We start from the raw sequence: 21837 nt of genomic DNA on the forward strand, positions 1-21837 counted from the left end.
CGAGCAATGATTTCAGAGTTGGAATGCACCACTGGGGCCTGCACAAATACTAACAGGATTCATGCCACCAGGCCCACTCTGCACGACTAATTAAAAAAACACGGGGATTTCACAAGCTACCAGGAAGGAAAACGGGAAAATAAAGAAAAAAAAAAAAAAAAAAAAAAAAAAAAATCTCTGCTGGTTTGCCTTTTAATTTAACTTAGAATTGGCTTTTGGCTCTAAAAATAATCATTTTTCCCCGCTGAGGAACGACTGAGGTTTGATTGACATGAGGGATTGATCACGTCTTTGCTGTATAGGCTTCCCAGCACTGGCTCCCTGTGTAATTATTATTAATAATAATAATAATTCAGAGTGGAATTTAAACATCATTCTCCTTGCCAATGAAGCCCTAAATATCCAGACGCCCCATATATCTTTAAAAACTCTCAGAACCCTACCGCCCACTTCTCTAATTCCTTTCACTCTTCCATAAACCAATGCATTTTCGCAGATTCCAGGTGAGCGTAGCTTGATCCACTGCAGCGGCCGTGCCTGGCGGCCGTCATTATTTCAATATTATATTAGCGCCACAACTTTGTAGCTGTTAGCACTGCCGTTGTTATATGTATGTTTTTTGTGCCTTCCCATCTCTCCTTCTACGTCAGCCGATTGAGGCAGAGGGCCGCCTCGGGATTTTGCATCAACTCTTCAGATTTGACGCTATGTGAAAATAATAACAAGCGCCACGGCTCCGCGTACTTGTTATTCTGCAAAAAAGGCCAATTTTTGTGAATGAGAGCGGCGGCTGTTAGGCAACCACCGACAGAGGAGACGCGCAACGGCGCTTATATAGCTGTCATTCTACCAGAGGGAGGCTACACTAGGCTTTGTTTACATTCCTGAAACTGGATGTGACACTACGAGGTGGATGAGGGGGCGCGGTGCGAGTGGAAGATATTTATGAGGTAACCTGTTATCTCACAAATGTGCATGCCTACGGAGCGCGCCTCATCGCTCCGCTGAAAGCCACTATTTTCTGCCGCGCTTTCCGGAGACTGAAAACATTCGACCTTTCGAAGGAAAAATGCACTTGTGTGTCTGACGCTGCAGGGCTTATGTGCCGCTCAGAACAAACGCCGGTGTCAATCTGGGGAAAGTACCCGCGATTGCGTTTTTTTATCACATCTCACGGCTTTAGCTGAAAGTCAAACTTTCAGCTCAACAAAACAAAAACAAAAAAAAAAAGCGCCGACGGTTCCAACCTACCACTGATGGCTCTCCGCGCATCTCGGGTTCAGCGTTACCGCCTCCTCGCCGACCTTTTTTCCTGAAAAAAAAAAAACAAAAAAAAAAGAGATAGGAAATCTGCACTGATGGCATGAGTGAAACCCAAAACCCGAGCGACAAAAGGAGAAAGGGGAAAATTAGCCGGGGAGTTCGTTCACAACGAAAACATAATGCGTTAATTTGCGGCAGAGGAACGACATGTAACTCAGAAGGAGGTCGAGGTCTATTTATTCCTCCGCTCTGTTAGCGATGAAGTGAATGTTCAATATGTTCTGCACGTCCTGTGCTTTGCATTTCCTGTCACGCTTACGGGGAAGGGTGACAGAGAAAACATCATTTAACTGGGAGCGTTTTGCGGCCTCTGAGAGGAAAACAGATTATATGCTACTTAGTAAAAAATAGGAAGTGTGAAATAGGAAGAGTGACTGAAACTGGGTTTGAAAATCAATTGGAAAATAATCACATTTGTTTCTTTACACAACGAGAATAATGCCTTTCGAAAGAGTAAAAGAGTTATTGAGGATGTTTGAAACAAACATATTAAAAATGCAATTGGTGGTGTTTGTGTTGTTTTCTAACAGTCGGGCATCCCTCTATGAAAATAGCATCTCGGGTTTCAGGTCATTTCTTAAGAAATGCCATTTCACGCCTTTTGAAGCGAGCTACGAGAAGATTTCATGCGATGTAATTGTATCTTTATGAAAAATGGCCAAAATGGGGGCTGATGGAGCAAATGATTGTATTTTAATTATTTCCCCAAACTGCTATACATGGAAACTCATACATTTAGTTTGCTCGTATTCATCCCTTCATTTTAAAAAATAATGTGTGCGCATTAAAAATTAAGCATGGGTCGCGCATATCTGTGCAATCTTAAATACTGTCATTTTTAGGACGGGCTCATGCCGTAAATTAAGAATGAGCAGGTCGGTGGATGAGCAATACTACAAAATGAAGGCGATAGTCGTACATTACCTGTTGCTGCATGCGTCTTCTTTTCCTCCAAAGCAGAACTGATGTCATGAACATCACAATGAGCTCTGATTAGCCGCCAAAGAAATGTTGAGTTCTGTCCAAACTAGAAAAGTACATGTGTTAAGCTGCACGGCTCTGCGCTCAGCGGCGAGGGATCGCAAACAGGAAATATTCAATGTAAAAAAGAAAAAAAAAAAAACAAAAAAAACAAGGGGGGGGGGGGGGGGGGGTTAAACACCCGATTTAACGCACCTCCTCTCGCTGTTCTTGCAGGATGCTGAGACTCTCCCTTTTGTCCGATTCGGTGCCCCGATGCAGGAGATCGATCCTCTCCAGGAGCGCCGATAGCTCGTCGGGGGTCCGCAGAGCGTCGCCGCTTTCCTCCGACTCGCTTTTCTCTCCTTCCTCCGAGTCTGTCAGGGCGGTCATGTACCTGAAAGCACAGATGCAGATGAAGCAGCTCCAGTAAGCTTCACCCGGCCCCCGTTCCTCCGCCATCGCTGTTGACGTATTCAACCGTACTGGAAGCGTCACCGTGTCGCTGGTTTCGACATGATCCTCGTTTCCCGCTGATTTGTGCACACGTGGACGGAATGAGAGGGAGATTATCGATGCGTATAAGTATTTATGTGTGTTGTTTTTAACTTCTTTGAAAAACAAAAACAACCTTTGACACACACACATCCAGCTTTCACAAATGGGCCTAAACATATTCCTGTATGCTAACACCTCTCCTTTTATATTTTCCTATCTTCTCCATGAAACCAACGGACATGTCAAGAAAACAGCTTATTAAATTGAATTTTTTGGGGGGGGGGGCGATGTCACAGTGGTTGGAAAGCAGTGAGATGTTTTTCACGTATTTTTTCCAATTTATTCCTTCCCAAATTCATAAAAACCAGATCAGCAGCGCTCCTTGCATAATCTCCCCTTTAAATGCAAAAAACACCCCCCCACACACTGTAAATGGCGCTTCCTTGGCTTCCTTTCTGCTCTCTTTGGCCGACATCGCTTGGTACATATTTAACAGTTCCACCGCTCCCTGGAAAACATTCAAAAAAGTAATAATAAACAACTTTTTTCTGTTTAATGGCAGACACAAGAATAACAGTCTGCAGGGTGTGGCGTGTCCTGTAGCGGCTGTGGGTGGAAGTTAACATCGCGGTGTTGTGTTATAATCAGAGATATGTCATTGCTACTGACTGCTGCAGAATAAAGTTTAAAAAGCAAGTAAATGAATAACACGGAGATGGAAAAACGAATTAGACAATTAGATGGTACCGTTTCCTGCTTGTGCAAAACCACCCAGCATTGAAGATAATTGCAAAGCGCGATGTTTTAGGGGTGAATTTTTTTTGTTTTCCAGGTGCTGATTGTAAAGGGATTAACAGCGCTTCGTCTGTTTGCACCAGTTGGTCATCGGGTTGTTTATAAATACTAGCTTTTAAGAGACTTCTGACATCTCAACGTGGACACTTGAAGGCTTTTTTTTTTTTACAAAAACACATGAAGGCTTGTTTTCCCAGGGCGAGGCACGCCAGCGCTTGCTTTGAAACTTTTTATGATGCTCTTTCGACTTCTGTAAATATGTACTAACACACCTCGTGGCGACGTTTAGGAAACGGCAGTAAAAAAATACAATATTAAGCCAACGGTCAGAAATGAAAAACGGACAAGGGGTGAAAATATGAACAGCCAGTTGGCGGCGGTTGCGTGTGCGTCACCGGCGGTTAGGGGGGGAATATTTTGAGCTGTGAGCCATGGTTTTGCAGGGATGTGTTGGAGCGAGCCACAGACACAAACACAACAGAGCCAACAGGTGCCTCGCGCCGCAGGGCAATGCATGACTCCGCCCCGCCACACACACCTTCAACCCCGAGTGATTAGATGAGTGACATGAGGGCTTTTGAGCTGCAGAGATTCTCCACCGGTCAGAAGCGCAGCCGTCAGGACGTAATGCGCGGTTGAGACGCACAACCGCATGTGCATATTACATTATGTTACATTTGGCAGACGCTTTTATCCAAAGCGACTTACAATAGAGGACATAGGGACTGCAAATACACTTGCAAATACACGATGCATAGGAACATGCATATGAGGTCTGCACAAATTTTGGATATGCACTATCATTCAAAGATTGATTTTTTATTTTTCATCTGACGCACAGACCATAAACACTCAGTGAAACACTTTATAGTTTCACTGAGACACTTTATAGTTTATAGTTTATTTTTATTTCTAATTCTGCCTTTTTCTTTTTATTATTTATTACTGTTATATTTTCTGTAACTCTGGCACAACAATTTCCTTCAGGATTAATAGAGTTGTTCTTATCTTATCCTATCTTATAAAGTCATAATTTTGCATTCTTACCATGATGTCCAAGCGATATATAATGTAAACATTACACATATAACTATACTACACCTCTGCATTTGCGACAGAAATCATGCATTTCAAGCTTATAACAATATTTTCTACTAATAAACGGCCTAACGATAATAACGGTTAAGAGCAATTCCAGGAGCAAACGATTCAAATCCAGCGTTTGGCATTTCAGCATTTATAATCTGAACCTGTTTTTTTTTTTTTTTTTTTTTTTAAACCTTCGTTTCAAGATGTTTGGCCAAAGCTCTAAAACCCTCTCCACTCTAACCCCTGAGTAAACCTCGGAAGCTGCGCGCGAGGCTTAAACGTCTTATTGGCCATTGTGCCGTGGCTTAAAAAACCCTGAATGGATGTTCTGGTGTGTTTACTCTGACGAGTATGATCTTCCTCCTTGTCTGCCTACAGCTTAAAACAGAGACACGCCGGCGAAAAAAAACAGGGCTGGGCTTCGTTATGACAGTCATACTATTGGACTTGTGTCATTCATTCATTCCCTAATTCATTCATTCTTTTGTCCGTTTATTCATTCAGCGGTGCGTTTTACCTGCCTCTCTGCACTTATTTACTTTGCGGAGCTCGAGAGTCAGGCGGCGCAGCACTGAGTGATCAGCACATTCCTGTCACGCCATTCCATGGCTCATCAATCACTTGAAAGACGAAGGACGCTCGAATTCTCCGTCTCACTGCAAGCGTTTATGCGACATATACTTAGGCCTCCGCGAGAACCGGCGTTATCATAACAATATTACACGCTGAGCGTCATATTGTCATTTCAACACGGATGAAACTGAATGGGACGGCGATACCTTGATCAATAGTATACGATATATATAATATCCTGCTGCAAAGAATGGAAAAAATGGTTGATTGAAAAATGATAATGTGATCGAATGTTTTAAAAGAGGACAGATGAAATTAGAAAATGACTATTAAATGCTCAAAAATCAAAGTAAAGCACGATATAGGAGGAGACCATTTGCCATTCTTCATGAATCTGCAAGTGACACTGGAATATGAATATGTACATAGTTAAAAACTGAAAGTAAGTGCATGCAATGGCAGAATACACACGCACGCACACACGTACACACACACACACACACACATATGTGTCTTCTTTTGGCTTTTCCCTTCAGGGGTTGCCACAACGAATCATATGTGTGTGTGTGTATATATATATATATATATGTATGTATAAATACATACACATATATGTATATATATATTCATATATATGTATAAACATATATCCGTACATACATACTCCTATATGCATACGTACATACATATACACATATTTATGTATATAGACATACACATGTTTATATGTGTACACATATATATATATGCATACGTATGTATGTGTGTATATCTAGACATATATGATTTTTAATATAAATATATAAAATCATACGTGTCTTGATGCTCAGCTGTAATGCCTTTGGCTTTTACTTTGATTTACTTTTTATTGAAAAAAGGGACACTGTGTATTTTCTGAGGCATGAAGGTTTTTTTTTTTTAAGCTGTGACATTATCTTATTGTCAGAACATCAATAATGATTTTTTTTTAATTCTGGCTGAGCTAAGTTGTACTATAAAAGTCATCTTTATGGACTTTAAGGACTGCCGTTGTGTACTCGTAACGTAGTGCTTCTTCTGATGCAAAGTCATCCTGAAACACTCTCTAAACAGTGTAAATCTATCCGAGTCTCCAAGGTTCTAACCTTCCTTTTCAGCAGCTCCCAAGAGGAAATCGTCTATTCAAAAAAAGGGAACCCAAGGGGCTATGAAGGGAGTTCTCAAGTCTTTAGCAAAAGCAGTCTCCTCGGTTACGCCGTTTGAAAACAAAAAAAAAAAAAAGCCAGTTACTATCCCAACGCAGCCGTCCCTCGGAGCATGCAGCTTAATCAAAGTGTTGCTCTACCGACAGGACCAATGAGAGCCTTCTTTTACAGCAGTAGCGAAAGGACAACAGAGTTCAGTTTTTGTTTTTTGTTTTTTTTAAACCCCCCCCCCCTGCCCCAAAGGCTTGGCTGGGACTGATTCACTCCATATTAAGGTGAACTTTCCCACCGATCGGCTACCGAACCACCTCGCCGATGCTGCTCCGCTTGGTTTCTGAAGAGCCAAAGGAGGGGAAAAAAACAAAAATAAAACTTGGGAGGAAAAATAGCATGTCACTAATTTATCACATAATGATCTCGGTGGTGCTCTTGCACTCACACTGGTTCACGAAGAGGCTGATTGGTAAAACGACCCAAAATAAGCCAACGATAAACTCGACCGCGTATCGTCGTCAAAGAAAACAAAAATGAATTCAATGTTAAAATGTAATTTCAGCTGATTGAACGTTTCTAACGGAAATACAAGCTCATGTCAACACTGACGTATGATGTGATGCCAATGCAAGTACAAAGATGCCAAATGATGACAGCTTAATAATTAAGAAAGTGACAAGAGCTGATATTCTAAATGTAAGCGTAGAAATGCTGTGGTTCCCGATCTGCTCCTTGGATACAGAGTGTGTTAAACAAAATGATTAATCAGAAATGTGACAAACAGATACTTTCCCAGTTCATATTTTCCCAGAATTGCTCAAATGGCTGAGAAAACGAACACAAGCCCAATAAAGCAACGGCTAGCGTTACCATAAATTGCCCGCAATGTAAAATAAGTATAACTACTCCTTAATGTTAAATAACTCTGATTTTATTACTCATTCAAATCCAAAATATTTCTTATGCATTTCCATCTTTCTTGAAACAGCCTTCCATCTGCATCGACTTTTCTCTTCCTGGACATTTAGGGATTATTTGTATTTCTCAATTCCACTTGTTGATATCAATACACTGCAATCTAATGGCGGGAATTGTAGTTTGTAGTCGATGCATACGTCTGACTGATTTATTTTAGGACAATCAGACCTTTTAAGACGTTCTCCGGGACCACTTAAAATAACATGGCGGGCCACATTTGGCCCGCGGGCCTCGAGTTTGACACCTGACAGATAATGAATGACTGAAGATAGACATTTCAATTAGCCTCCTCGGATAAAGTTGTGCAGGACAAGTCAAAGGGGAACTCCATGAATCCAGATCCAACATCTAAATCTAGCGCAGATACTCATCCAGGCTCTCGTCATCTCTTGTTTGGACGACTGCAACTCCCTCCTTGCCGGCGCCCAAGCGGTTGACCATCAGGCCTCTGGAGCTCATTCAGAAAGCGGCAGTCCTCCTGGTGTTCAGCTATCCCGAAGTCTTCCACGCAACTCCCCTTCTTTTGTCCCAACACTGGCTCCCGGTAGCCGCCCGCATCAAGTTCAAGACCCTGGTGCTCGCCAACCGGACAGCCCGGTCTTATCTCCAGGGTATGGTCGAGCCACATGTCCCAACCCGTCCCCTCCGATCTGCCACCTCTGGGCGACCGTCCACCCCAACACTCAGAGCTCGGCTCCTCGGCGGCGGAACAGAGGTCAGAACCGAAAACATACCTCTTCACCAAGCACTACCCTACTAATCGCACTTAGCCCCCAAACCACCCCAGAAAAAAGAAATGAACGATGAAATGAATGTATGTATATGGTTCTGAGATGGCTCCTTGGCTGAGTGGTCACTTCTGACTCCCGACTACTGGTGCTTCAGATCTTCGGTGACTGAATTGCACTTTTTGTAAGTCGTTTTGGATAAAAGCGTCTGCCAAACGACTGTAATGCAAATCACTGCCCACTGAAACCCAAGTGAACCAAGCCGTCCGTCTCGCTGCCTCTCACCCAAAACACGAATTTGAGGACATAGATGTGAATGACACGGGTATCGAGAGCCGTGGAGCAAAGCCTCCCAAGACGTCGGAGGGATGTTGAACTAAAGCTCTTAATCGCAACGCAGACAATGGACCTCTTTGGCTCGCCTTTGAAAAAAAAAAAAAAAAAAAAAATCCGTACGTGTGTTGATCGGGCTTGCCCGTCACCGACCAAACTAAACCGCCGCTTAAATCAACAACTTGATCCATAGCTGTAAATGCAATTTTTTTGTAAAAGGGATGGGAAGCGGTAATATCCTTGAGCTACACGCAAGAGATGTGAAAAAAAGCCAGTGGATACTGTTCGAGGAATTACAAGTTCCGACAAGACACTTTGAAATGAGGCCTCTGACAGCTTGGCACACCGGTGGGCTGATTGATGGGTCTTACCTGGAGAGACGCAGCTCGAAAAAGGAGCTGATACGAGGCATAAGGAGTTTACGGAACGGCTCGAACTCTTAACCTTTTCACTCGGTGGGTTCGAGCGTCTGAGGGGTTTAGATGGACGCTGTCACGCTCCACGACGTGGGATGTCACGCCACGCCGTGTTCCGTGCAGCCGGTGAGCATTTCTGCAGAAAGTATGCTCTCCGGCGAGGGTGAGAATACCAAGATAGATAACATGCCAACACTGGTCCCGACTGAAAGATCTCTGCAAATATTTTTTTCTTTTTTTTAAACCTGTCTTGTTATTGCTCTGATTCCATAATAATAAAAAAAAAAAAGACTCTGCACAACTACTTTGAAAAGATTAGTTTTTCTAGAATGACATCCCGGGAAAAAAGTACATGACGAGACCCGGCGTCCAAGCAGGAGTGATATCGTTTTTCGCACACATTCACTGAGTTCCGTATGATAACTTAATAAATCAACATTTTAATTTCAAGATAAAATGAGCCCCATCCATAAATCAAAATTCCATAAGTGAAACACTGTGATCGGTGAAGGGCCATGAATTTCTTGCCCTTCTTCTCAAAATAGAAAAAAAAAAAAAAAAAAAAAATCAGGAAAGGCTCTCTAATTACAGGTGGTGTGACGTGATTTTTATGAATCATAACCTTCGCAGTAATTATGAACATTCGATGCAGCCGACAGTCTCAAAGACTGCGCGGCACATCTGCTAGACTCTAGCAGATGTATAGATCCAGGTATAGATCCTCTCTCACTGATGATCATCTGTCAGCTGTGCTTCGCATCTCCACTTCAGACATTCAACCTGACTTTGATGCACTCGTTAAAGCCCAGCAGAGATCAGATTTCTCTCACTGAACAAGAAAAAAGAACTTTAAAACACCAAATGAGGTAGTCAGACCACAAATGTAGGCATGTTAAGGCACCAGATAACAGTGAACTGGGACACTTTTTCTCAAAATCACAGTTCAGTGACAGTCAATATGTTGTATCTTACTTAATGTTTGGTGCACAAAGACGATATTGTGATGTCTTTAAAATGCTCAGAACCTTTACACAACTATCCAACAGTATATGGAACTCAAAATGTGTTTTGAAGTGAATGTGACTGAAAATGTTCACTAATGAGTCACAAATAGTAAAAAATGTTAAAATTTTGTCTACCATTGTGTTGAGAAATTTGAATGAATACATTTTTGTAAGGCAACCTCATTTTTTCATTGCTTAACTTTAACATATACTCTTGCCAGCTTTTCAAAACAGTGCTATTTAATGCTTTTTATAAAGAAATACAATTAATATTATGCAGAATTGAGTTCAGCCTTTTGGCCCGGCCCTCCACAATATCTTATGTTTCTTATGTGGCCCCATGGAAAAAATAATTGCCCGCCCCTGTGCTAGAGGGAAGCCGGAAAAGCTTTTTCCTGACCAATAGGAGGCGCTGGTAACACCTGCGGAAAATAAACTGAAATGCTTATTCCTAATGTCTGAAGACAGGTTGCATCCCATTATAATCTATAAATGATGGATTTGTATCCTTATTTTAAAGCTGTGACGGGTAATTTTAGTTTCTGATAAAAGGTTGGGCTGGACTTTCTGCTGTTTGTTTTATTTATTGCTAACTTTCGTTTTATTTTTATTTTCAAGACGCCTGATAAATGAATTGAAAAAATTCAAACGGTGAGAAATTATGGGAAAGCCGCATTCGCTGGTTTCTGCACGGATAAGTGATTTTATATAAAGCGCACATATATCAAAAAAACTGTTCTCACCGCGATTGTAAGTAAGGTTTGTTTGTTGCTGAAAATAATTTCCAATCAATGCGCTGTAAATGATTCTAAGAGAACACAGAGTACAGAACGACACAGATGTTTCATTTGAGGTGAACTACAGGTTTTTGAATTTGCTTTCATTTCTCCACATGTACTGGACGTACAGAAGAATTGAGAAAACATTTCTCACATTCCCAAAGACATGAAATGAAGAAAATGCAAATATTAAGAGTGCAAATTAAACAGTAAATTACAGTAATTAAATTAATTAACAGTAAATTAAAAAGTCATGTTAAACTATAAAGTATAAAGTGCATGCAGATACAAACTGCTGATAAGATGAGGAGATGACGGATGGGATGAGTTTTTTTTTTTTTGTGGAAAAGGTCAGTAAGTAATACCATGATGGTTTATTGGTCCAATAACAGCATGATGGTCATGCATTTCATCAATAGACGTGCAACCATTCACTGATATAAACATAACTTTTCACTCTCTCGTCCACGTGGCATTTAGAGACGCAACATTTAATTTACGCATCACATAGACATGCATCATTCACATGTCAAATAACTAGAAAACTGTGTGTATGTTTCTTCTGTCTTTCACATGTAAAGCGTCTTTGAGTACCATGAAAAGCGCTATACAAATCCGATGTATTATTATTATTATTATTATTATTAGAAAAGAAAAACCCATGCATATCTGCTACCCAGTTAGGGATGGGTTCTGGATCAAAAAAATAAATAAATTGAAATTAGTGTACGGATTGAAAAAATCTGTGCACCAGAAATGCTGATTTATTTTGAATACAACACAAAAAAAATGCATCCTCACATGCGTGACATTCCGAGCAAAAAACTAGGCTCTTCATCTGGTATCGCCGGTAAACAAACATCATATTGCTCGAATACGTTTTTTTTTTTTTTTTTTTTTGTGTGTGTTATATGTAAAATATATCATCTTTTCTTTTTGGGGCATTTTTGGTATGTGGATTTTTTCAAAACTACTAAATCGAGACAAACAACCACTCACTCTCCTATTCGCTTACAAGCGTTCATTCTTTCACTCACGTCACATAGAGATGTTAATCTATTCACAGTCTCATTCACACGTTTTGGCAATTTTGCAGACTCTGCAGAAATGCAAACAATGTCAGGACTTTAAGTACGAACGACAAGATGAGATTTCAGCGACATCTGAAATCTACAAATATCTAAACTATTTCAAGTTGCGATTCTCTTCCTTGATCGCCGGATTCAAGACAGATCTTCGAATCTATCGAGTCCAAGAAAAAAAAAAAAAAGTCCACCCTGGCGGCTGAACGCTAGAAAATCTTTTCTTAATCATCGTCAATTAACTGGAAATATTTGTTTTTATAAGCGGAGATTCAAATGGTAGCCCATTCAACAGACACATCTGTTGTTTATGTTAGCTCGGGTTGGCGAGAGTTCAAGGGATGGGCTGGGGAGGGAGGTGAATGACTGGGCATGTGGTCCTCCATTAGTCAGCTGTTCATCACCGCACCGCAGGCACGGAAAACCGGAAATATATTTCAGTGCGTAGCGTTTACCACAAAAGAAAGTGAGGAAAGCGATTCCGCATGGAGACAGACCTACAATGTGTCACATTGAAACTGAAGAGGAACATTGCACAACTAAGTGCACTGTCACACTGCTGACTAATATAGCAACAAATAGTGATAGCAATGCATTTACTAGGATACATAATCAAATAAATGAATCCTAGTTTATTTTTTTTTAAGGTATTTTAAGGTATTTTTTTTAAGTGCACTGTCACACCGCTGACTAATATAGCAACAAATAGTGATAGCAATGGATTTATTAGGATACATTATCAAATAAATGAATCCTAGTTTATTTATTTTTTTTTTTAAGGTATTTTAAGGTATTTTTTTTAAGTGCACTGTCACACCGCTGACTAATATAGCAACAAATAGTGATAGCAATGCATTTACTAGGATACATAATCAAATAAATGAATCCTAGTTTATTTTTTTTTAAGGTATTTTAAGGTATTTTTTTTAAGTGCACTGTCACACCGCTGACTAATATAGCAACAAATAGTGATAGCAATGCATTTACTAGGATACATAATCAAATAAATGAATCCCAGTGTTTTTTTTTTCATTTTTTTTTTTAAAGGTATTTTCTTGCAGATTTCGCAGGTTATTTCTCACTTTTGGTTTATTTGTTTTTGTTGGGTACTTTTGGAGTGTTCTACGGGCCAAGATAGACAGTGATTTTTAAAATCTGATAAATTAATTTTCAAAAGACAATGTTAATATGAAAGAAAAAAAAAACTACGATGAAAACATTAATTTACACCACTCTCACAACAGAGTATAGTCACAAAAAGGATTATTAAAAATTCTTGCCTCATTCTTTTCCTTCTCTTCCCTCAGAAAATCAACTGTTCACTGACAAATTTCTTTTCTTTTTTGTTATTTCTTTAGTTATATTCAAATATTTACTATAAATGGCTATTTACAATAGCCATTTAACCACGGGTAGTATTTCGACACACTCTTCCTGCCAGCTTAACCCGGGCTCAGTTATTAAGTTTCTGCTCGTTTCCCTTTGCGGCAAATCAATGTAAAATCTATAGTTTCCCTTTTAACTTGCAATTATGTCGAGCAGTATTTTCTCAGACTCCATGAAAAAATGCAGCCTGTAATTGTGGCCTCAGTCATTCAAAAGCGTGCATTTTGGAAACTGAAAAGTGTGCAGCGTGGCCGTGAGCGCTGGATTGACGAGTTTCGACCAGAAAATGTAATGTGCATCGTCCTCCACCAGAGAGCGCTGCTCAAGTGTGCAGGAACTTGACCTGCTGCTGACCTGATAAGATTCAAGATTTTTAATTCTCATTGTGCAGGAACAGTGAAATTTTGCAGTGAGAACTCCCGGCTCGGTGTATATACAGGATAATAAATAGACAGGTATATTGCATCGACATCATGTGTGTAACCTCTCTATTTATTTGCTTGGTATCGGAATAGTAGAGTTTCAAAGTATTTTCATTTTAGAAAGAATTAGCGACAAAGAAAACGTCCGTCGTGGAAAATGAATTGCGTCAGCCGTGGATCAAGTGTGTTCAACACATTAGTGAATAACAGTAAAGATGTCATCACGTCATAGTCTTAAGAGTTTTTTTTTTTTTTGCTTCCCCCAATAAGTTGATAAAGGGAACTGAATGATCTCGGTGACCTTGACAACATCAGCGTCCGCATTCTTACATTTGAAATGTTTATGTTTCTGGCCGGTGCTGGCTTAATAAAAGTAGGTGATGTCGATTTATCATACACACATGCATACATATATTTAGTATGTATAGAAAGACATGGAGATATACTGGCGTATAGGACTGTCTCAGAAAATTAGAATATTGTGATAAAGTTCTTTATCTTCTGTAATGCAATTACAAAAACAAAAATGTCGTACATTCTGGATTCATTACAAATCCACTGAAATATTGCAAGCCTTTTATTATTCTAATATTGCTGATTAAGGCTTACATCTAAAGAAAACTCAAAAATCCTATCTCAAAATATTAGAATATCATGAAAAAGTAATTTTAGTTTTTTTAATTACAAAAACGTCATACAATCTGGGTCATTACAAATCAAATGAAATATTGCAAGCCTTTTATTATTTCAATATTGCTGATTATGGCTTACATCTTAAGAAAACTCAAAAATCCTATCTCAAAATATTGGAATATCATGAAAAAGTAATTTTTGTTTTTTTAATTGCATTACAGAAGATAAAGAACTTTATCACAATATTCTAATTTTCTGAGACAGTCCTTAACATATCTATATAGGCATAGTTAAGTTATTATAACTGCAAACTGCGCAGCCGGATCTGAGAGTCAACACGAGTTGCCCCCCTTCAGGGTATTGCAATGCAAAATGTCGAACCGGCTCGGACTTAAGTGGCGTTTAACAATATTTTCATACCCCGTCTATCGTAGCTGAGTGACGGGATGTGATCAATGTGGCCAACATTGATACGAAGCTCTCAGAACGGAACGAGTATCTGTGAGACGAGTGGGTTCAAATGGACGAAAAAGGTTTGCACGGGGGGACACTGGTGTAAATCGCGGTATATTCACGAAAGGGAAATAAAAACAAAGCTGTCCGATTTAGAAAAGTGACGCCACGTCTGTATGATATGTAATCATTTTGGTTTAAAACGGGAAACTGTTTGTGTAGAATTGTTTTTTTTTTTTTTAATCATTATTACTCACCCTCCCTCACTCTCTGCTTCCTCTGAGCTTGGATGTGCAGCTCTGGTCCCCGAGGCGCTGCCGGCGGGCCTTTTCCTGCGGGTCGGGGTGCTCCTGCTGTGGGGGCTCCCTCTGCGTGCCTCCGCCCCGTCCCGTCCCCCGAGTTCTTCCCTGACCTGACCCTGCAGGGCCGGAAGGGCGTTCTTCAAAGCCTTCATCTCATCCTTCAACTCCGAAACGCTCTGGATCAGCGCCTCCAGGCGCTCCAGCACCTCCGCCTGGCCCCTCGGCAGGTTCGGGACGTCCGCCAACACGACGCTTGCCGTCTGCTCATTGGTGCGGTTGAGGTAGGAACCGGGGTAGGATCGCCGCCGTCGGGACCTCTGATCCCGGTACCAAGAGAAAGCCAGGCCAAGACCCGCCACACCGACGAAAGCACCCAGCACCAGCACCTTACCATCAGCGTGGGCCATCTTAGAGGCCTGGAAAGGAAAAACAGCATCGGAATATTTAGCCTAATTTCACAGGTTTCATGAATAATGAACATAACATACATGCGTCTAAACTGCATTTGCAGGTGTTGTATCAAATACAGCGATCCCTCGCTATAACGCGGTTTACTTTTCACGGTTTCGCTACTTCACGGATTTGCGTCGTGCATTGTGTTCTGCATTCTGATTGGCTAAAAAAGTCACTCTGCTTCTTCTCTACCTGTGCGTCAATAACATTGCAGTTTTATATGTACACGTACGTAAAACAGCTTGCCGAATTTACGTTACCTACGTGCAAATTGTCTTGCAATTTTGAGTTTCTCTAAAACCCAAAATGTTGACAAAACGCTCTGGAGCGACAAAAGGGCCCAAAAGGCAGCGGAAGATGCTATTTATTGCAGATAAAGTTAAACTTCTGGACATGCTAAGGGAAGGTAAAAGCTATGCGGCTGTAGGTTACGGAATTAATGAATCTTCCGTTCGTTCCATAAAGAAGGAAGAAAAAAACATAAGGACGACAGCAGCAATAAGTTTTAATAAGGATGCAAAAAGGGTCTGCAATTTTTTTCATCATCATTTTTAATTTTCTCCCATTTTATCCAATTATTCGGGTCCCAGTGGGCGGTGCTAATCTCCGCAATTTGAAACCCTCTGTTCACATTGATTATTAAAATTATTATTTGACAGTACAGTACAGAAGTTATTTGTTGAAAAAAAGGTTTCTAAAGTACAGTACTTTTATTAGTGAAACAAATGATTGATTAATTGTATAATAATTGTAAAAAAAAAATAAAGGTTTCTACTTCACGGATTTTGCCTATCACGGATTGTTTTTGGAACGTAACGCCCGCGAAAAACAAAGGTTTACTGTATCAAAGATTACAGACAGCGATATCCAAGAATTTACATCTATAGGATTTATCACAAGGAACGTAATGATTCGTTTGGAACAAATAATAACTGTGCAGCTAATGGTGATCAAAACACTTGAGAAACTCAAAATGAAGGAAAAGAGGAAAAGTGCAAAGTGTTTTTCGTGGACGGAAAACGGATCACGTTTTCTTTTATTTCGTAGAAAATGCAGGTTACATTTATCGTACCAGATACAGCTAAAGGCTCATCATCATCTTTGTACTTAAGACACTTTATAGCCTTGACTTGTTACTTAGGCACTTCATAGTTTTATTTGTATTTGTCATTTCCCCCCCCTTTTTTTTTATACTGTTTATACAATTTCTTACTATTGTTTATTATTCTTATGTTTTACTTGAAACTCTGGCACAACAATTTCCTTTGGGATAAATAAAGTTGTTCTTATTCTTATTCTTATTCTTATTCTTACTCTTATCATCAACGGGGAAAACAGATTCAGTTTGCAAACGGAGTCAAAGAACAAATCTAATTTGTAAGCTGAGGTTCTACTGCAGGCCTGGGCATTTTAAATCTCGCGGGCCGCATCCGACCCGTTTTGCTTTTTTATCCGGCCCGCCAAACTATTTTCTTTAAATATCTTAACAAATATTTTCAATCGATATTGAATTTCAAAACTCCTTAATTTTCCCTTGTTTCATTTTGTGTGGATGATTACATACAAAATAATGTTGGTACATTTATACCATCACAAATGATTTCAAAGTTGAAATAAAATGCCCCCAAATATTGAAATATGAAAATTGCAATTTTCATTTTGTTCAATTCACACGATATCTAGTTGGCCCCCGCATTAAAATTAAATTAAAAATGCGTCCTGACGGCCAAAATGATTGCCCGCCCCGATCTGGACGACAAAAGTGGCTCTTAATTTCACTGCTGCAAACACACGATGCCGTATCTTCTGCATACATACTACATTTTCATACATTGTACTCAAATGGCTTGCGGTTACAGAGGATGTGCAGTCAGTGTTCAATGTTTTGACAAAAGGAATGTACTTTGTACTGCTCTTGGCATGAGCAACTTGTGGCTCGGCCAGAAATATCCTCCCCCAACTGGACTCTGACTCCCATCCATTTACAATTTACAAGCATTCACTATTTCCGTTTATTAAGTAGAAAATGCAGGTTACATTTGTCGTACCAGATACAGCAATACGCTTATTATCATCAACAACGTACTCGGGCGCGAGCGAATGATGCACAGATTACAGAGAAAATAAAAATCCATATTTAAATCTAAAAGCCCATTTATGTATCGTAGACAAAAAGTCATTTTTAAAAACACTGGCTGACGACGCCATTCAAACCAGTAAAATACACAGAACATCAGGAATCCAAGCGCCAATAAAAGCATGTCATATAAGGTTTGTACAATTCTAGCAATGATTCTCATCTTGAAGGAAAATATTCGCAATCTTTAACTAAAAACAGACATTTGCAGAAAAGCTGAATGAGGAAATAATCATCCAGTCAGTCTGTCGACCCGGCGGCGAATCATTGATCACTGACCTGATAGTCCTTCAACCACGTCTTCAAGTTTAAACATTGAGACATCGTACAGCACAAGTGGGACCGTCCGAAACGCAAAGAGTTTCTACAACGGAGCTGCTTTAAACTAGATAGCGGGTTTGGCCAAAGCACCTGGAGAGGAAACTTATGTTGACTTGTAGATCCAGCCCTGCAAGTGTCAGTGCTGGATCTAGAAGGAAGTCAAATACTAAGCTGCATAAACAGACATAAACCATATACAAGCTGGGGGGTTCATTCTACCTAAATAGTTTGCAATGCTTGTGAGAAAGACATCTCTCCAGGATAAATATTATCGATCTAGATCGATATGATTGAGTCAGTCGGTATAAAACATATCTATTTAAGGTCAGACGCTTTGTGATTACGGACAGCTTATCAGGTGGGGCAAGCTAGCTTGTTAGCTAGCTAGCTTTTCCAAGCTAGCCTGCTCGGAAAATTGGATTAACACATTTCGTTAGCAAGTGTCTTCGCTCAGATGCTGGGACGAAATATGCAACCTGAAACGTGCAGTGCGTGTGTGTGACTGTGTGTCTCAAGCAAACTGGTTCCCAAAAAAGCAGAAATAAAAGGTTTTATTGACTGTCAACACGCAAATGACACTATTAGCCCTGCTATCTGTGGGTCCAGTGCAGCAGCAGCAGCAGCAGCAAGAATCAAAACAAAGTTAGCCGCCGAGGCGACACGGTTTAAAACACGATAAATCCATCAGCGTCACGAATATAACATGCAAATGCCTCACTCGCAACACTATTATTAAACTTTACATTATAAAAATGACCTTACTGCAGCTGTTTAAGGAGGAGGCACCTGGCTGGAGGTGGTCTGACAGGTCTTTTGGTGCAACTATTAAACCATTCCGTGTGAATTCAGACTCCACGAAGGTCCGTTCCTGCAAGACGAATATCCGTTTTGCACGTTTGTTTGCTTATAATTCGTGGACATATTCTGCATTTTTCTTCGTATGGCACTTTAAAAAAAATTTGAACATTGACAGAAAAAAAACAGACTAAAAATGCATGGAGGATATTGTGGAAAATTCACATTAAAATGAGTTTGATCAGATGGATATTGAGAGTTTTACATGCAAGAAGGAGCACTTTTTAAAAAACTTTGCAGATTCAACCTGCAAAATACCTTGAGGCAGCCGCGGGATGTGTGATGTGTCATAGCAATAGTGCCTTTTGTCACCTTCAAACTACTCTGCATATCTTTTACATGTTTAAATATCCACTGCTTCCTCTTTCGGTGCTTCTTTTCAAGGATATGTGCATAACAAGAAGGAAACGTCCGTTGTATTCCTGTTATCGTAAATGAGTGTTTTTTTTTATTCACAGAATATCAAATGAATTAACAGAAAACACCTTCTGGAATAAATGGGTGAAGTTCAAATGCACCGTATGGGAAAACGCCAATGACCGATCTGGGCAGCAAACAACAGGTTTACACAAATATTATCAAATATTATAATCAGCTAGACAATAAAACAGATCATCAAAAATGATCTCAGCGTGCATTTAGTTTCAAAATTTGAATTCCATGCTTTTCTATTAAAATAGCACAAAACTAAAAGCTGCAAACAAACACTCACGTTGGAGACCTTGCAGATTTGCTCCTCGGACAAACGTGTCCCTGCAAACTTTGACTTTAAAACATTAGCGATTGCACACATTACCACATCAACCTTGGACTCGTCGTCACTGACGACATCCTGTCCTCGCTGGGCCTTTACAGGATGTTACAACTCTGCGTGTCTCCGATCAACATTTACTAGTATACTGTCAATGTTTACTGAAACACTTTTTATTTTCCACCTTGGATTTTACTTTTTTTTAGCATGTTAGACCCACTGCTACCAATTTAAAACATCTTTCAAACACAGAAAAGCTGTGAACATTTTAAAACTGTACTACTAGTTTCTTAGAACAGCTGCTAAAAGTGGAAAGAACCTAAAAGTGTCAGTTTTTTAATGAATTAAACAATTAATTACATTACATTTAAATCTAATTAATTATTTTTTCTTTTTCTTTTTTATTCAATATGTGAGCCACATGAAAAATAGCAAAGATAATTCTGAAAAAGATTCAAATTGATACAAAGACATGAAGTTTAAGTAACTTGAAGTTTAAGTAACTTGAATCCATCAAGTGAGAGACAGTATATTAGTTTTGACTTGACTAGACCGGCTGGTGATAATAATGAAGCAAATCTGGTTGTATAGCTTGACGTTCTTATCATTTTTAAAAGTGCATCTATTATTTTTTTTAACTGACAAGATGGATGAGAGAGATATTTCAAGCAGCTTGCAGAACCTGCAAGTGGTTGCCGCGGTGACGCAAATCTTACACTGATACATATCTTTCTTTTTTTTTTTTTCAGTTAAAACACTTGCATGTAAATCCACACATAAAAGGGATCAAATATGGCTTGGAGGAAAAACAAAAATACAAAAAAAAAAAAAAAAAAAAATCAAAAAATTGTGCATATTCTTGAACGCGGCAAACCAAATTACGCAACGTAAATAAGACACTTATTTACATCGGTGGATCGAGAGGTTGCTGTTTCTCCCCCTTGCTCCCTGAATGCAGCATTTTTCCACCACAACCTCTAATCCGCCAGCACAGAAACCCGTCCAAAAAAGCAGGAGGCGGAACAACTCGGGTGTCGACCCCTTTGGTTTTGGCCCGGCGGTCAGAGATGTGACGATAAGGGAGACGCATCCAGCCGTGACCCCGCTCTCATCAGGTCAGTGCCGGATAGATTACGACGACAACCTTGTCGTTCTATCATCCCACCGCACATGGCTTCTGAGTCCAAAAAAAAAAAAAAAAAAAAAAAACCCCGAAAACCAGCCCCGTTATTATTGTAAACAAGGCGTACGAGGAGAATCAAGGTGAAAATAAAGCATTGCTGTAAAGCCTCATTGCGAACCCAAGCGGGAGGAAAACTCGACATCTGTTTCAGTTGTTTTCTGTTTACGAATATCTCCAAAAAAAAAAAAAAACCAGCCAAAAATGATGTGGTAATCGTTGTGTAACAGGAGATGTAATATCAGGCGGGGAAGTCCGACTCGCGGGGCTACTCACTTCCTTCATGTCAATCCAAGTTGCAGGGACTGACTGTTTTTGTCCCCCCCGGGCCTCCAGAGGCTCTCGCAGAGTTGATGTTTTAGGGTGTGTCGCCAAGGAAACCAAAACTGCAGTGAAAAATCAACAGACGGTCCTGTCAACGCCCTGCCAGACGCAATTTCCACTAACTGTGTATCTTGTTGAGATAATCACATTTCAACAAGATGAATCTCAAGGTTGATTACAGCCTTTTGCGGGCCCACGCCAGCTTTACTTTTTATTTTTAATTTCTTAACTTTTGTAAATATATGAACGGCAAAATGTGCAGCTCGCTTGAAATATTTGAAGCGGCAGTAATTATTGAAATGCTGAATGTTTGCGTCTTTTGTTTGCTATTTTGTTTTATTCTGTCTTTTTTTTCCAGCAAATTTACCAGTTTTTCAGGATGTTTTCTCCAATTTTGTTGAAAATATCTTGGTGTTTTTTTATTTTAATTTTTCGGATAATTATTGGCTAATTTCTATTTGATTTCAGGTTAGCTTTTTTCAGGTATTTAAATTAATTCTGACACATTTCTTATTTCAAGGTACAATATTAAAGTTTTTCTTTTTACTTTTTTTTTTTTTACAAAATCAGTGATTATCGATTTAAAAGAAGAACGAAAAGGGTGATTGTGGAATTTACCAAAAACAAAGAAGGAAAGGATAAGAAAAATATAAGAAGAGAAAAATAGGAAAAATAATAAGAAAAAAAATCCATTTTTTTTTTCTTTCTTTAACTTGGCACTTGGCATAATGCAAAGATACAAATAAACAAACAACCAAGCAAAAATTATGAATACAGCAAAAACAAAACTAATATGGTACGATGATAACACAGTATTTTCTGCGGTCAAATGGTTTCATGAAAGGAATCTGAAGTATTTGTGTGTGTGTGTGTGTGTGTGTGTG

General features: G+C 39.6%; 1 protein-coding gene across 5 annotated transcripts in view; it reads right to left on the reverse strand.

The window, feature by feature from the left end:
* The window catches only part of rmdn2 (regulator of microtubule dynamics 2), a 42376-nt gene extending 22947 nt beyond the window's left edge, over positions 1 to 19429 (reverse strand). For 2 of the 5 annotated variants that reach the window (XM_086164277.1, XM_086164312.1), the window contains exons 1-5: positions 18606 to 18649; positions 14888 to 15348; positions 2500 to 2680; positions 2248 to 2350; positions 1252 to 1312 (exon numbers count right to left, since the gene is read on the reverse strand). In XM_086164277.1, the coding sequence (XP_086020403.1) occupies positions 1252 to 1312; positions 2248 to 2350; positions 2500 to 2680; positions 14888 to 15339 (797 nt within the window). In that variant the 5' untranslated portion in view covers positions 15340 to 15348; positions 18606 to 18649. Of the gene's footprint in view, positions 1 to 1251; positions 1313 to 2247; positions 2351 to 2499; positions 2681 to 14887; positions 15349 to 18600; positions 18650 to 19410 lie in introns of those variants that run through there. The other 3 variants (XM_086164295.1, XM_086164303.1, XM_086164286.1) reach the window with 3 other exon arrangements.
* Between the last annotated feature and the right edge of the window lie 2408 nt (positions 19430 to 21837).

This window comes from Fistularia commersonii, chromosome 2 (genome assembly GCF_037954325.1).
Source record: "Fistularia commersonii isolate RoL2024-O1a breed Wild chromosome 2, RoL_Fcom_v1.0, whole genome shotgun sequence".
Lineage (NCBI taxonomy): Eukaryota > Metazoa > Chordata > Actinopteri > Syngnathiformes > Fistulariidae > Fistularia > Fistularia commersonii.